Genomic DNA, 13630 nt, shown 5'->3' with positions numbered 1-13630 from the left:
AATGCAAAATGCAAAATAAGCTACCCACCATAGACAGACATAACGTGCAGAGAGGGAGCTTTATAGCACCACACTAATTAGCTAGAATAAATGATTCAGAAAAGTGAAATGTTGCCAAAGCAAATAATAATGATAATGCTTATGTATTTTGTAGAATAAAAAGCATTTGGATTTTTGCAATATCAAAAAACCTATAACCAGATGTGGATAAAGCATACAACAGCGAAACCAGTTTTCATGTAATTAAAGCACACATATAAATCAAGATATAGATATAATCTAATCTCCAGAAACACAAAAACACAAAATAGCGGTGTATGCACTTACGGCGGTTCCCGGAAAGAGTCATCGGGTTTCTGGCGGCTGTTTCTCTGGCAAAATGAAAAGAAGAAGAATTAAACGAAAGAAAAGAGAAATTGCGAGAAGAAGAAGAAGAGAGGAAATGAAATTACTCCAAGCCCTAAGTAGAGGTTGAAGAGATCAAGAATGGGAGCACGAGCAGGGTGGATTTGGTAAGAACGCGAGGGTGTTGCTGTTGCTGTTGCTGCTGTTGATCTCTGATTCAGAGATTGATCCATTTTTTCGGTTTCATTCAATTCGAGTGCACTGCTATAAAAGAAGCTTTCTGATTTTCAGTTTTATGCACACACTGTTCTAAGTTCTAACAAGGCACTCACCAGTCACCACTATTCCAGTCGTCGAACTTATTATCTCTGTAACGGTCAGGGTCAGCTTATACTCGTTTTGGGTAGGGCATGTCTGCGAAATGGAATAGGAATAGTATTTGTGTAGGAAATGCACACATAAGGTGGTTCATATTATTTTTTATATCTCTTTATAGTTTTTAATAAGTAATTGTAAATGATTATTTCTTCCTCTCAGCAATTAAAAAAATAAGAAATTATACTCTTTTTTAGAAAAGAAAAAAAGAAGAAGGTAAGATAAGATATATTAATTGATGAATGAGAAAAGGATTTGTAATACTTTTCATTATTGTAGAAAATTTTATAATAATTTTATTAAATCATTTAAGTCTATTAGTAAAGAAAAAATATTAACTTTACCAAAAAAAAAATATTAAAAAAAAGTGTATTATTAACAACTTTTTATTTTTGAAAGAGAAAGAAAAAAAAATATTACGTCAAATTAATGACTCTATCTAGAGTACACTGCATCAATTTACACTGTATTTTGCTTTGATAATATTAAAATTCAAAAAAATAAAAAATAAATGTGTGTAAACTCCCTAACTATGTAATGATCATTTCAGCTTAATAATATATATATATATATAGGAGAAGGACCACCAAAAAAATTTACAACTTTTACAATTAACTTAATCACCATTGATTTCTATTAATCTAACGGTTATAATTTATTGAAAATTATTAGATCGCATTTATTAATTAATTATTATTCTCAATAAATTATTACCGTTAGATTGATGGAAATTGATTAAGTTAGTTGTAAAGGTGATAAACATTTCTGCGGCCACTTTAGATAAGATTATCTACAGCCATCATTTTTAACTATGTTCTCCCGGGAGAACATAGTTATAACAGTAAAATTGTTTTTTTTCTCTCCTCAGTTACTTTTCAGAACCTGTTTGCTGACATGGAGAGAGAGAAAAAAGCAACTTTAATGTTATAACTACGTTCTCCCAGGTGAACATAGTTAAAAATGGTGGTTGTAGGTAACTTTATCTAAAGTGGCTGTAGAAATACTTTTATCATATATATATATATATATAGGGAAATTGAAAAGTTATGTTGCAGGAACATAAAATTACAGTGGACCCACAAACTTTGTGTCTGCAGGAAATTGAAGTCTTATCATGTAACATTACATACATAAACCCCATATATATATATATATATATATATATATATATATATATATATGAGGCAGGATTCTTTGACACCGGTGTCAAAGAAAAAGTTTGACACCTCATCTGAGAGCCGTTAGATTAAAAAAAATCAATGGTATCACATGCTTACAAATCAGAATCGTTGATTTTTTTAATCTAACGGATCTCAGATGAGGTGTCAAACTTTTTTTTTTTACACCGGTGTCAAAGGATCCTGTCTATATATATATATATATATGAGGTAGGATCCTTTGACACCGGTGTCAAATTTGACACCTCATCTGAAAGCCGTTGGATAAAAAAAGATCAACGATTCTGATTTATAAGCATGTGACACTATTGATCTTTTTTTGATCTAACGGCTCTCAGATGAGGTGTCAAACTTCAAATTTGACACCGGTGTCAAAGGATCCTACCTCATATATATATATATATATATATATATATATATATATATATATATATAGAATAATAAACAAATTCACTAACTGTTAAGAAAAGATTTTTACAACACAATTCCAAAACTTTTTCAGGAACAGAAAATAAATTACTTCTAAGAAAAACCAAAATCAAATTAATTATAAAATTAAACTCTCCAAACGATTTTCAGAACCCATTATTGTAATTGGATTGAACTTGGAAACTTCTGATTTGCGATAATGAGAGTTTTTTTTGTTTTTTTTTTCTTTTTAAAGTTTTAGTGAGATTGACAATGTATTTATGTGGTAATACTAGCGATTACTTGTGGTACATCACCAGGTAATAATTTTTTTCATTTTTTTTTTCTCTCAAAATTTTGTATTGTGGTGTGATGTAGTACATACTGACTTGTATGAGAAAAAAATTCCTCAGTGTTGACGTTAGCAAAAGTGATCCTATTTGGTCCAAAAATGTTAAGCTAAGAGGGAGCACGAAGGGCATGTCATAAGTCTCTAATTTATTATCTATTAATTGATTTAAAAATAATTAAAAATTATGAGAAGTATAATTAAAGTGTTATCTTATTTTTAGTAATATTTTTATAAAAATTTTTATATTTTGCAGTAATTTTCAGCTCAATAAAAAGATAAATTAGAGAGTTCAAGTGAATTTGTTTTGAATTTCTGAATCATATGATTGATTGAAGATCTTATTAAAGATTCTCTTGAATATTGTTTTAAGGAAATTGTTTCCTTTAAATATAAAAGAGAATATTTTAAAGATTTGATTAAACATATAATTGGAGATTATAGTAAAGATTCAATTGAAGATATTATGAAAAATTAAAAGATATGATTTCATCACTATAAATAAAAGAGCTTTAGAACAATTGAAGGAGCTTTTGAACAATTGAGAAGAGCAAATCCTACTTTGGAGAGAGAAACACATCTTTCATGCTTTGAAGCATCGGGAGCGATTTGAATTCAAGAACAAACTCGGGGTTTTGAGGATTCTTCACGTCACCACACCAATGGAGTTTAGGGGATTTTCTTTATTTCTCTTGTCTTTGATTTCGCCATGTTAGACTAGATTTTTATGCAGTTAAGGGTAGATGGAAACCAATTGAATTATTATGTTTATGATTAAATTATCTCTGAAATTTTCCTTTTTATAATTGAATGAATTTATCTATGTTTAATGTTTTCTATGAGTTTGCTCCTTGTAGATTGATTTAGGGGAATTGTATGACAATAAGGATGTTGATGCATGCACCCTGATTTGATAAATTCATCATAATCCTTGTGATCTAGGGGTAGACATAGGGTAAATATGCAATTTTAGATTATTGTTGTTAATGCATGTTTTCTTGGGAAACAACCGGGAAGTTAGGATTCTTTCAAGATTATGTAGAATTAAGGTAACAAGGGATTGAACCTTAATTACTTTGAGGAATCAAATGGCATTATATTAAAGGCGATTATTTGATTGTTTAATCCATAACATAATAAGGATATTGGGGGAATCGAAACCTTAACTACGCTCTTTCTTGATTTTCAAAACCAAATTCTTTTTCTTTGCTTGCTTTAAATTCTGGAATTGCATATTCTTGATTTTCTTTCTTTTATCTCAAATTCGATTATCCAACTAAATCGTCGTTAGCGAACTAGTGTTTGAAAACCAATCATCGTGGGAACGATCTCGTACTTAGTACACTTTTATTACTTTCAAAAACTTGTTGCAACTTCGACAAGTTGTAGTTTTATATTCTTCCATTTTCATTCATCTGCTTCACAAGTTCCCATTATGCTCAAGAGGGACACTACTCGTTCACTTATGAGGCAAATATCAAATTGAAACACGGGACTAATGAGATAACTCTACTCAGTAGCACTGTTGGTTTACCTATAAGTAACAAGTATACACTTCGTGAAGACATTAATTATGTGGCAGTTTATGTTGGTTACATAACTAACATTGTTCTCTTTATTCCAATAGAAGTATGGAACTCACTTTGACAACACTCAAGTCGGTATTCTTGGTCCAGTTCAATTGGTGGCACAAAAGAATAACACTGAGGTCACCAAGGATCTCACCAATAATGTATGGAATTATGTGGTGGGATTACACGGTGAGAATGTGAAGCATTACAGTCTTAATAGTGTTGGAAATCGACAATCACACAAAATCAACAAAAAATAGAAAAGAGAAGAGATATTGACACGGTGATTTATCTTGGTTCACCCAATATAGGCTACATCCAGCTAGTCTGTACTATATTAATCTCACCGCCACTCGTTATAAGTCACTCGGTGTACAAGGAGAATATAAATAGGATTACAAAACCCTAGCATCAGCTATTCATGGGTCCAAGCCCAAACTACTAACAAAAATTACAATAAATCAGAGGCCCAAGCCCAAACCTCAGTTGCCTTTCTGCTGACCCCGACAACAGGGGCCCTCATCACCATGCGAAGCATGAGCCATACCCAACATTCTCCAACTTGGTGAGTGCTTCACATATTTCTTCAATTCCAATGCAGCTGTACACCATTCAAACTTCTCTGAAGTCACTGCCTTGGTCGGAAAATCAGTATTATTGACTTTTGTGTCAACCGTCTTTAGCAATATAACTTTGTCTTCAATCTTCTCTTTGATGAAGTGGTACTGTATGCCGATATGCTTGATCCTCACGTGGAAACCTGGGTTCTTAGCCAAGAGAAATAGCACTTTAATTATCATACCCAATTATCATCTTTCCTTGTGCAAAGTCAAGCTCTTGGCACAACCTCTGCAACCAAATAGCTTCCTTAACAACATGTGTCAAGGCCATGTACTTAGCCTATGTAATAGATAAAGCAACAGTGCTCTGCCTCTTACTCATCCAACTGATAGCTCCGTCAAATGAAGAAAAAACATATCCACTTATAGAGCTCCTACTATCAATATCACTTTCCCAATCAGCAACCACAAAGCATCTCAACTCTAATATTGTATGCCCCCTTGAGCCCTTCACGCCTTCATAGCATAACCAAAGGTCAAACATACCAGTGTGGGTGTTAACGGGTCGAGCCGAGCTTTGGTCTTCAAAGGCTAAGCCTGTGTTTAAATGTGTCAGCCTGACCAAGCCTGTTACCTGTTATGAATATAATTTCAGCCTGTGGCTTGTCTTATTTACAAAAAATAAAAGCCTTGTTTAGCTTGTTAGCCTGTTTAAAATAAAATAAGACAACAAAAATTTATCCAAACAAAATATACAGTCAATAGCACTAGTAAGTCTATAAATATTCATAAATTTAATGTATATCCAAACAGCATAATATAAAACAAAATCATTCAAAAAGTCTGTTTAATTAATAAAATGGGATGAAATGGATTGATGAGAGAGACAGAGAGGGCTATCACAAGTAGTATAAAAAATATAAAATAAAAATAAAAATTAATATATTAGGCTAGCCTGAGAGGCTCTAAGGCCGAGCTTTTGAATTGGAGCCTGAGGCCTTTTTATTAAACGAGCTTTTATACAAGTCCAAGCCTGGTTCCAACAATCAATTTTAGACATAAAAACTCAGGCCTTCACGAGCCGAGCCAAAGGCCCCTGGCTCGTTTAGCACCCCTACCGGTACCACGAAGATAGCGAAACACGCGTTTCACCGCTGTCCAATGCTCTTTTTCTGGCTTGGACATAAACCTGCTCAATACTCCCACTACTTGAGCAATGTCAGGTCGAGTACAAATCATGTCATACATCAGACTCCCAACTACATGAGCATAAGGAACTGATGCCATCTTCTTTTCTTCTTGTTAAGTCTTGGGACACTAGTCAGTCGATAACTTAGAACCAGTAGACATGGGAGTCAACACAGGTTTGTAGTCAGTCATATTGAATTTCTTCAGAACATCCTCTGTATACTTCCGCTGACTCAACCAGAATCTTCCTTTGTCATGCTCCTTCTTAATCTGCATACCCAAGATCACATTTGCAGCGCCTAGATCTTTCATTTCAAACTGCTTTGCTAGCAGTCATTTCACAATGTTGATCATCTTCAAATTGTTTCCAACGAGTAAAATGTCGTCAACATACAAAGTTAGTATAACAAAGTCACCTTCTAACCTTTTCACATAAACACAAAGATCAGCATCGCAGTGGTCAAAGCCAAGCTTCACCACATAAGTGTCGAACTTCATGTACCACATCCTGGGGGATTGTGTAACACCCCGTGTTAACCCGGTTTGTTAACATGTCATCGTATTAAGCCACGCTTAATTTAAAAATGTGGAATATTTTTTCTTTTCAATTATGACGTCATTATACTTAGCCAAGTTGATTACTTAACCATTTTCATAAAAACATCTCCTGTATGAATATTGCAAAGACAATAACTAGAATACCTTATATATAAATAACTGTGAGTATCTAAAATTACGGAACTACAACACGTAATCTGGACATAATATTGATACATTATTAATACTCAAATCTAGACTAAGACATAGTCAATCAACGTGGCATGGACAATCCCCATGCTCACCAAATAAGGCAACAAAGCCCAACAACAATCTCAACTCAATATCATAATAAAGGCAGAAAACATAAGCAGCATCCAATATCCAGTCATGTCGGCATACAACAAGTACATAATCAACTAAGCTCTGGCCTCCTGTCGCTAGAGGAATCAATAGTACCTGAACCTGAAATATGTGCCTCAAACGTGGGGTGAGATCTCTAACAAGAAATCTCAGTAAGACAAGGGGTCCTCAAGGATCTTCCACCCCAAGCTCACTTACATGTGCAATATAAGTTCAAAAGTAGTTTAACAATATAATTTCCAAAATAGTGCAATGCAGCATATAATCATGACATGTGTGTTAACTATTCTACTGATCAGAGAAGTGTAGGAATCCATAAACCCACACGGCACTAGCCATTCGCTGCACCCGCCCACATGATCGCCCCCTGGCCTCCTGTAGGCGTAACACTACATACATATCATAAGCAATTGCACTGAACAGATCCATAGCATTTCAATAAAACAGTACATGAAAACACATCATGCATACAACCATCCCTCCATGGAAAATGGTTGAACCAACAATGGCTAAACCGAGGACACGAAAGCTTACCTCGCAAGCTAACTATCCAAGCCAAGAGTCCACGCTAGCTCAAGGTCACCAAACAACACACTCACAGTCTGTTTATACCAGAATTAACATCGATACTCATGCTCTATAATTTCATGTCAAAAGGAATACGTTTTCTTTCTCATTTTCGCTTACTGCAGGCTTTTCTCAAAGCCTTAAGCATTAAACTGCGTTTACTCTTTTTAAAACTTTAATTTCATATCTTTACCAAAAATTCTAAGATTTTAATATGTTAAACTAGACATCTCCAGCTTTACAACGACATATTATATGCCTCAATCGGAGTTGTATAACTCCGGTTATGTTTTACGCAAAGTGACTGTTGTAACCGAAAATTCCAGCAACCAAAATGCGACTTCAAAATGACACTTCGATCAATCCAATTATCCAATGGCTACTAAATTTTACAGAGTTATAGCCCTATGTGTTAGCTTCACATAGGTCCAAACGGCACTCGATTTGGAGCTCTGTAGCTCAAGATATTGAATTTTTACCGAAATAGGTTCGTTGCTATCCCAATATCCGGATATCATATCCGGATATGCATATCCGGTTATTTCGCGACAGAATGCAATTTCTGCATTTCGCGAGATATCCGTCCAAAGGTCCAACTTTTACCAAATATGAACGTCCAAGCATGCATTTTTATACCCTTTTAGGTTCAAACTCAGATTACAAACTTGTTCAACTTATTAAACATGCCAAGACATCCCTTTTAACCATTAAAACTCATGATCAAAGGTTGAGTCACTTACCCAAGGCTTAAAACTCAGCAAGAAAGGCTCATGGAGCTCACCAGACAACTCTTCCAGTTCTGACTTGGTCCAAACACGAAAATGGAACACCAAGGTTGATTCTTTCTCCACAAAGTTCACACTTTGAAGCTCAAAAAGCCAACTCCAAGGTTCCCACAACCCAAACTAACAAGTCAGCTCCAAAACACTAACAAACTGAACTCCAAACTCAGAAACAAAACATACTCCACTCTCCCAAGGCCCAAGCACACTCACCCCAAGAGATTTGGTTAAGAAACCAAGAAGAAAATGTGGTTTCTTGGCTTCCAAAGGTGGAGAGGAAGGTGGCAAAGGTGGCTGACTACAAGGGCTCCAGAAAATGCTACGTAGAGGTGCAAAACTTAGACCTAGGATCATGTGCCAATCATATATATAGCCACTTAAGTTTTAATCGCACTGTAATAGCGCTAGATGCTACACTTAGCATTTTAATTCCAAACTCAGGACTCTGAACCTACTCAATTTTACAAGAATTATCATATTTTTATTATATTTTTTGCATCACCTTCCCGGTACGCGCTTTCCATAGCCAGTATCAGTTCTGGCACCAGTTCTCATTATTTTAACTTAAAACTTGAAATCACAGTCCTGCATATTATTCTAGTAATATATACTCACTTTTCATAATTTTCTGAGATACTTTGCCGGTACGCACTTATACCGCGAGCAGAACCGATATCTGCACTTTTCGTCCGAAAAGCGACTTTCAACATTATTACCCACTTTCTATAATTATTAAAGCCTCATAATAATTATTATGGTCAATTATGGAATTATCTCATAATTATCTAATTAATTTCCTTAATTAGCGGTGTGGGTTCTTACATTCACCCCACCTTTTTAGGATTTTGTCCTCAAAATCAAAAAACATACTTGTCCCGAAGCGCAGGATACTATCGGAGAAGCTCGTCCTCTCGCTTCCAGAATTACCCTTCAGGAATTCTTCCGGTTCAACGTACTCTGACCATCGAAATGATCTCGCTCCTCAGCTGCTCCTCGCCACGATCGAGAAACTTGAGTGGTCCGACGGGAGTTTTCAAGTTCTCCCGAACCTCCACAGCATCCGGTTGCACCACGTGCGAAGGATCCGCTACAAACTTGCGAAGTTGAGACACGTAAAACACGTCGTGGGTGTTGGTCAAGTTCAGAGACAAGGCAAACCGGTAGGCAACAGGTCCTACTCTACCACGTAACTCATATGGCCCAATGAATCGCGGGCTCAGTTTCCTCGCTTCGAGTTCCCGAACAACACCGGTGACAGTGAAAGTTTCACAAACACGTGCTCACCCTTACTGAAAGAAAGTGGGCAGACTTAGACAATCTGTCCACAAAGACCCAAAAAAAAGTCACAACCAGTCTGAGTCTTCGGCAAACCCACAACGAAGTCCATGGAAATACTTTTCCACTTCCACTGCGGTACATCAAGAGGTTGAAGCTCATCAACGGCTTCTGGTGTTCGATCTTCATCTTCGGGCATCACAACAACTGGGCACTCAACAACAATGTCCCAACTCATTCCAAGATACGATGTCATGGTTTTCTCCACAAGCTCATCTCGACTCTCACGGTCTCCATTCGAGAAGTGCACCCCCAAACAAGGAGGTCACCGACAGAACTCAAAACTTCACAATGACATCAAAACGTCATTCGATTCACTGGGATTCCCAGTCACTCTCTCAAAAGAGGTGACCTAACGCCACAAACTCTAATCCACACAAGACTTGAGTGAGTTTGGTCCTATTCCATGACTCTAACCTCGACAAGACTTACAATATAAAATCAATGTCCTCGAAGTAAATTCATATTCATTTCATAGTCCGAAATCATAATCATGTTCATTTCAACCAATACATGTCAGTTAACATTCTCATTCACATAGTAACGTACCTTAGTTCACGTACACTTGCAAAAATTTTAATTTTAAGATCAATGGCCCTCATATGAGGTGTCAAACTTTTTCTTTGACGCCGGTGTCAAAGGATCTCATCCCCGTGTATATATATTATGCAAATTTAGAATTTTGTAATTTATAATTATTGTATTTGTGCATAGTAACATATACGTGAATGTTTTATACATGTGATAAAATATCGTACATGTATATATTTAATTATTTATTTATATTTTTCATATTCATTATATTGATATGTTGTGTCTCTAATTTTTATATAAATTACCACAGTAAATTTTGTATGTTAAATTTCATAATGTAAAAAGTTCCTATATCTTATAATTTTCAAGATTTACTATAGTAGTGTGATCACTCTTATTTTTAATGTGATGTCAAATTTAAATAATGATATATTATGGATTAAAAATTCTTTTTATAAGATCCTTTTAGAGGTATCCACATGTTTGTCTTCCTAAAGAGTCTATGGGATTCCTCATACAAGGTAAACTAAATAAGATCATTTTTATAAGTTTCTTGAGACAAGGAACATATTCCTTAGACAAGATGAGGTAGTGAGACGTCCTTGCAAAGTAAATAGCTCTAATAAATAAAAAAGATTCACGCTTATGAAAATGTCTTACTAGATAATATATATATTTGTGATGTTAGATCATTTCAGAATATTATAATGTTGATATTTTTCAATTAAAACCATAGATGAATTTTTCATACTAAGTTATGACCGGAAACATTACACTTTTGCGAAAATCATTTTAAATTGTTATCTTCGCTAGGATAAATATCTTATTAAGTGTGTATTTTTAAATGTAAAGGACAAAGACTAAGTTAAATGTTCTGTATGTGTAAGACAAAAGTATCAGGTAATAAAGTTTGCATTTTTTATTCCGTTGTGAAGTTTTACACTAAACCATAATTATATTTTGATTATAATATTAGTTTTTTGTAAGGATACCTTTATAGCTAATATTAGTTTGATGGTTTATATTTTGGTATTTTAGAATAAAGTCAACTTCAATAAAATTAACATTTCAAATCTTTTGAAGAATATATCTATACAATTGGACTTTTTTTTATACATAAAGAAAAGCTAAAATACAAAAGGAAAAGAATCAACTGCCACCCCTAACCCGAGGAGTGGTTGAGGAGTCCGCAAGTAAAAGTAAGAGCAATCCAGGAGAAGTTTCCCAGAAAAAATCATCATCTATATCCAGGCAGTCTAGCAGGAGGTTAACCAGGTAGTCGGCGTAGCAATCGGCCTCCTTTAGCGTATGAATAAAGTAAACTTGTCAGTTACGATTGATCATTGCTCAAATTCGAGTCACCAAAGATATCTCACGAGCTTTCTCAATGTGCTTAGTGAGCAACAAGGCAACAAAGCTTGAGTCATTTTTGATGATTAGTTTCCTAACACCCTTACTTCAAGCTAGCTGAAGCCCTTTCAAAACACCCTACAGTTTTGCATTCCATGCTAAGCAAGTATCAAATTTGTAAGAAAATCCACCTCTCTAGCTGCCACTTGAGTCTCACAGCACCCCACCACAAGCAGCGACCCCTGAATTGCCCCTGGAATAATTTAATAAATTATTCTGATGAGGAAGCCAAATAATAGTACGCTGGACCGGAAGAGAGGTATCATTTGCAAATGCATCGCACACTTGCTGCGTATTATCAATCACAAGGAGATGCGAGTGAAGAAAATGAGGTGATGGTTGGCCATGTGCAATTGAATTACGCCATTGCCATATCATCCAACAGCCAAAACAAAAAGTGTAACCCATGGGACCGTATTTGTACTTTCCACCTTATGATTCCAATTTCATTGTAGCCACTCAAGCATATCAGTCCCGAAGAAGATTTCCCTTTCTGAAGGAGGCAGAATAGCAGCCCATATGTTTTTTTTTTATAATGGGACAATTCCTAACAGCATGCAGTAAGATTTATGCCTTTTCATTACAAATGGCAGACGATCCGCTCCATCCTCCAAAGCAGGTGGCAAGCAACTCCGGATTTGCTGTATAGTATTTTCAGGTAGACATGTCTGCAATAGCTAAACTTGCCAATTGCCATTGTCATCCACGTAATCATATATACATTTGTGGGATTCTTCTTCCAGGACTGGATTAATGAGTCCGTCAATTAAGGGCTGGAGTCCCGGCGCCCACTATCCCTCCAGAAGAAAATCGAAGTACTATCTCCAATCTTTCAGATGACCTTGTTTTTCATAAACAACCAAACCTGACAGAGAGTTAACCATAACCGGGAACAACCAGCCCTCCCAGTGAATATAGAGACGTCAATCCCATTGTTGTATTTTCCCGCCACAAAGAATCTGCTTCATTATAGAATCGCCATGCCAACTTTAAGGGGGTGTTTGGTATAGAAGATATTTTCTTTTACCGGGAATTTTTTTTTTCTAAGAATATGGTAGTAAATATTTTTGCCCAGGTAAGTTATGAAAAAGTTTGTGGTATGCCAAAATTATACTGGGAAAGTTGAGTTAATTTTAGGAGGCGTTTGGTAGAGGAGAATTTTTTTTTTCGAGAATCTCGATTTTTAGAAATATGATGAAAATATTCAGTTTATGATAATATCTGAAAATTAAAAATTTAAAAAAATTCAGTTTATTGGGAATCCTACAAAATACCTGGTACAAAATTCACTAATTAGAAAAATTTAATTAGTGATGTTGTGTTTGGTTGGTGATAAAATATTGATGTGATTTTGAAACAAAATGACGATTTCGTGTTTTTTGTCACAAATTTTTAAGACATTCTGCATGTCTTATATGACGGCAATTTTGTCTAAAAAATCTAAAACATTTTTCATGATTTATGGGTACAAAATAATACCACCGGGATCACGTTGAAAAATAGATTCAAGAGAATAATATTATACCTACATTTTATCACATTCTCCGTACCAAACATAGTAAACAAAAATTTTACACTCCACTTTCCCAAAATATCTACCATATTCTCCATACGAAACACTCCCGTTTGGTACGCGGTATTTTTCAGGATTTTTGAAAAACTGAATTTTTTTAAATTTTAAATTTTTAGATATTATCGTAAACTGAATATAAAAATTATATTTTTGAAAATTGAGATTCCCGAAAAAAAAAAATTATCCTCTACTGTGAAAAAACGTGTATCGGTTAATAATAAAAGAATATAAAAGGATGTCAGACTACGGCTATAGTCAAGTATATTTCGACATGTGATAGACAGAATCTATAAAATTCTAACTTCACGTCACTATTTATGTGGCTGCCGATAAAAGAATTATATAGACGGTCTACGATAAATCGATGAACATAGAATCACAGAAACGGGACTAAACATCTAGTAAATGAATATTATAATAAATACTAAAAAATTCAAGAAAAAAAATATATCAAAACAGGATCGTTGTATGTCAAAACTATCGAAAAATAAATAAATATTCTTAAAGGTTGGAATTATAGAGTAAATTCTCAGTATTATTATAATATATAATTCT

The 13630-nt window shown here is 34.8% G+C and overlaps 1 protein-coding gene across 2 annotated transcripts in view; it reads right to left on the bottom strand.

Annotated features, from left to right (window-relative positions):
* LOC133317438 (mediator of RNA polymerase II transcription subunit 23) overlaps positions 1–691 on the bottom strand; it is a 31576-nt gene extending 30885 nt beyond the window's left edge. For both annotated transcript variants that reach the window (XM_061519301.1, XM_061519302.1), the window contains exons 1-2: positions 453–691; positions 328–371 (exon numbers count right to left, since the gene is read on the bottom strand). In XM_061519301.1, coding sequence (XP_061375285.1) covers positions 328–371; positions 453–578 — 170 coding nt within the window. In that variant the 5' untranslated portion in view covers positions 579–691. The remainder of the gene's footprint in view (positions 1–327; positions 372–452) is intronic.
* Positions 692–13630: the final 12939 nt, after the last annotated feature.

The sequence above is a fragment of the Gastrolobium bilobum genome, unplaced genomic scaffold, assembly GCF_033153095.1.
Source record: "Gastrolobium bilobum isolate Gb01-03AN ecotype WA unplaced genomic scaffold, APGP_CSIRO_Gbil_v1 utg3480, whole genome shotgun sequence".
Taxonomy (NCBI): Eukaryota; Viridiplantae; Streptophyta; class Magnoliopsida; order Fabales; family Fabaceae; genus Gastrolobium; species Gastrolobium bilobum.
The sequence above is the reverse complement of the archived record's forward strand: the minus strand, read 5'-3'. Positions and strand labels throughout refer to the sequence as shown.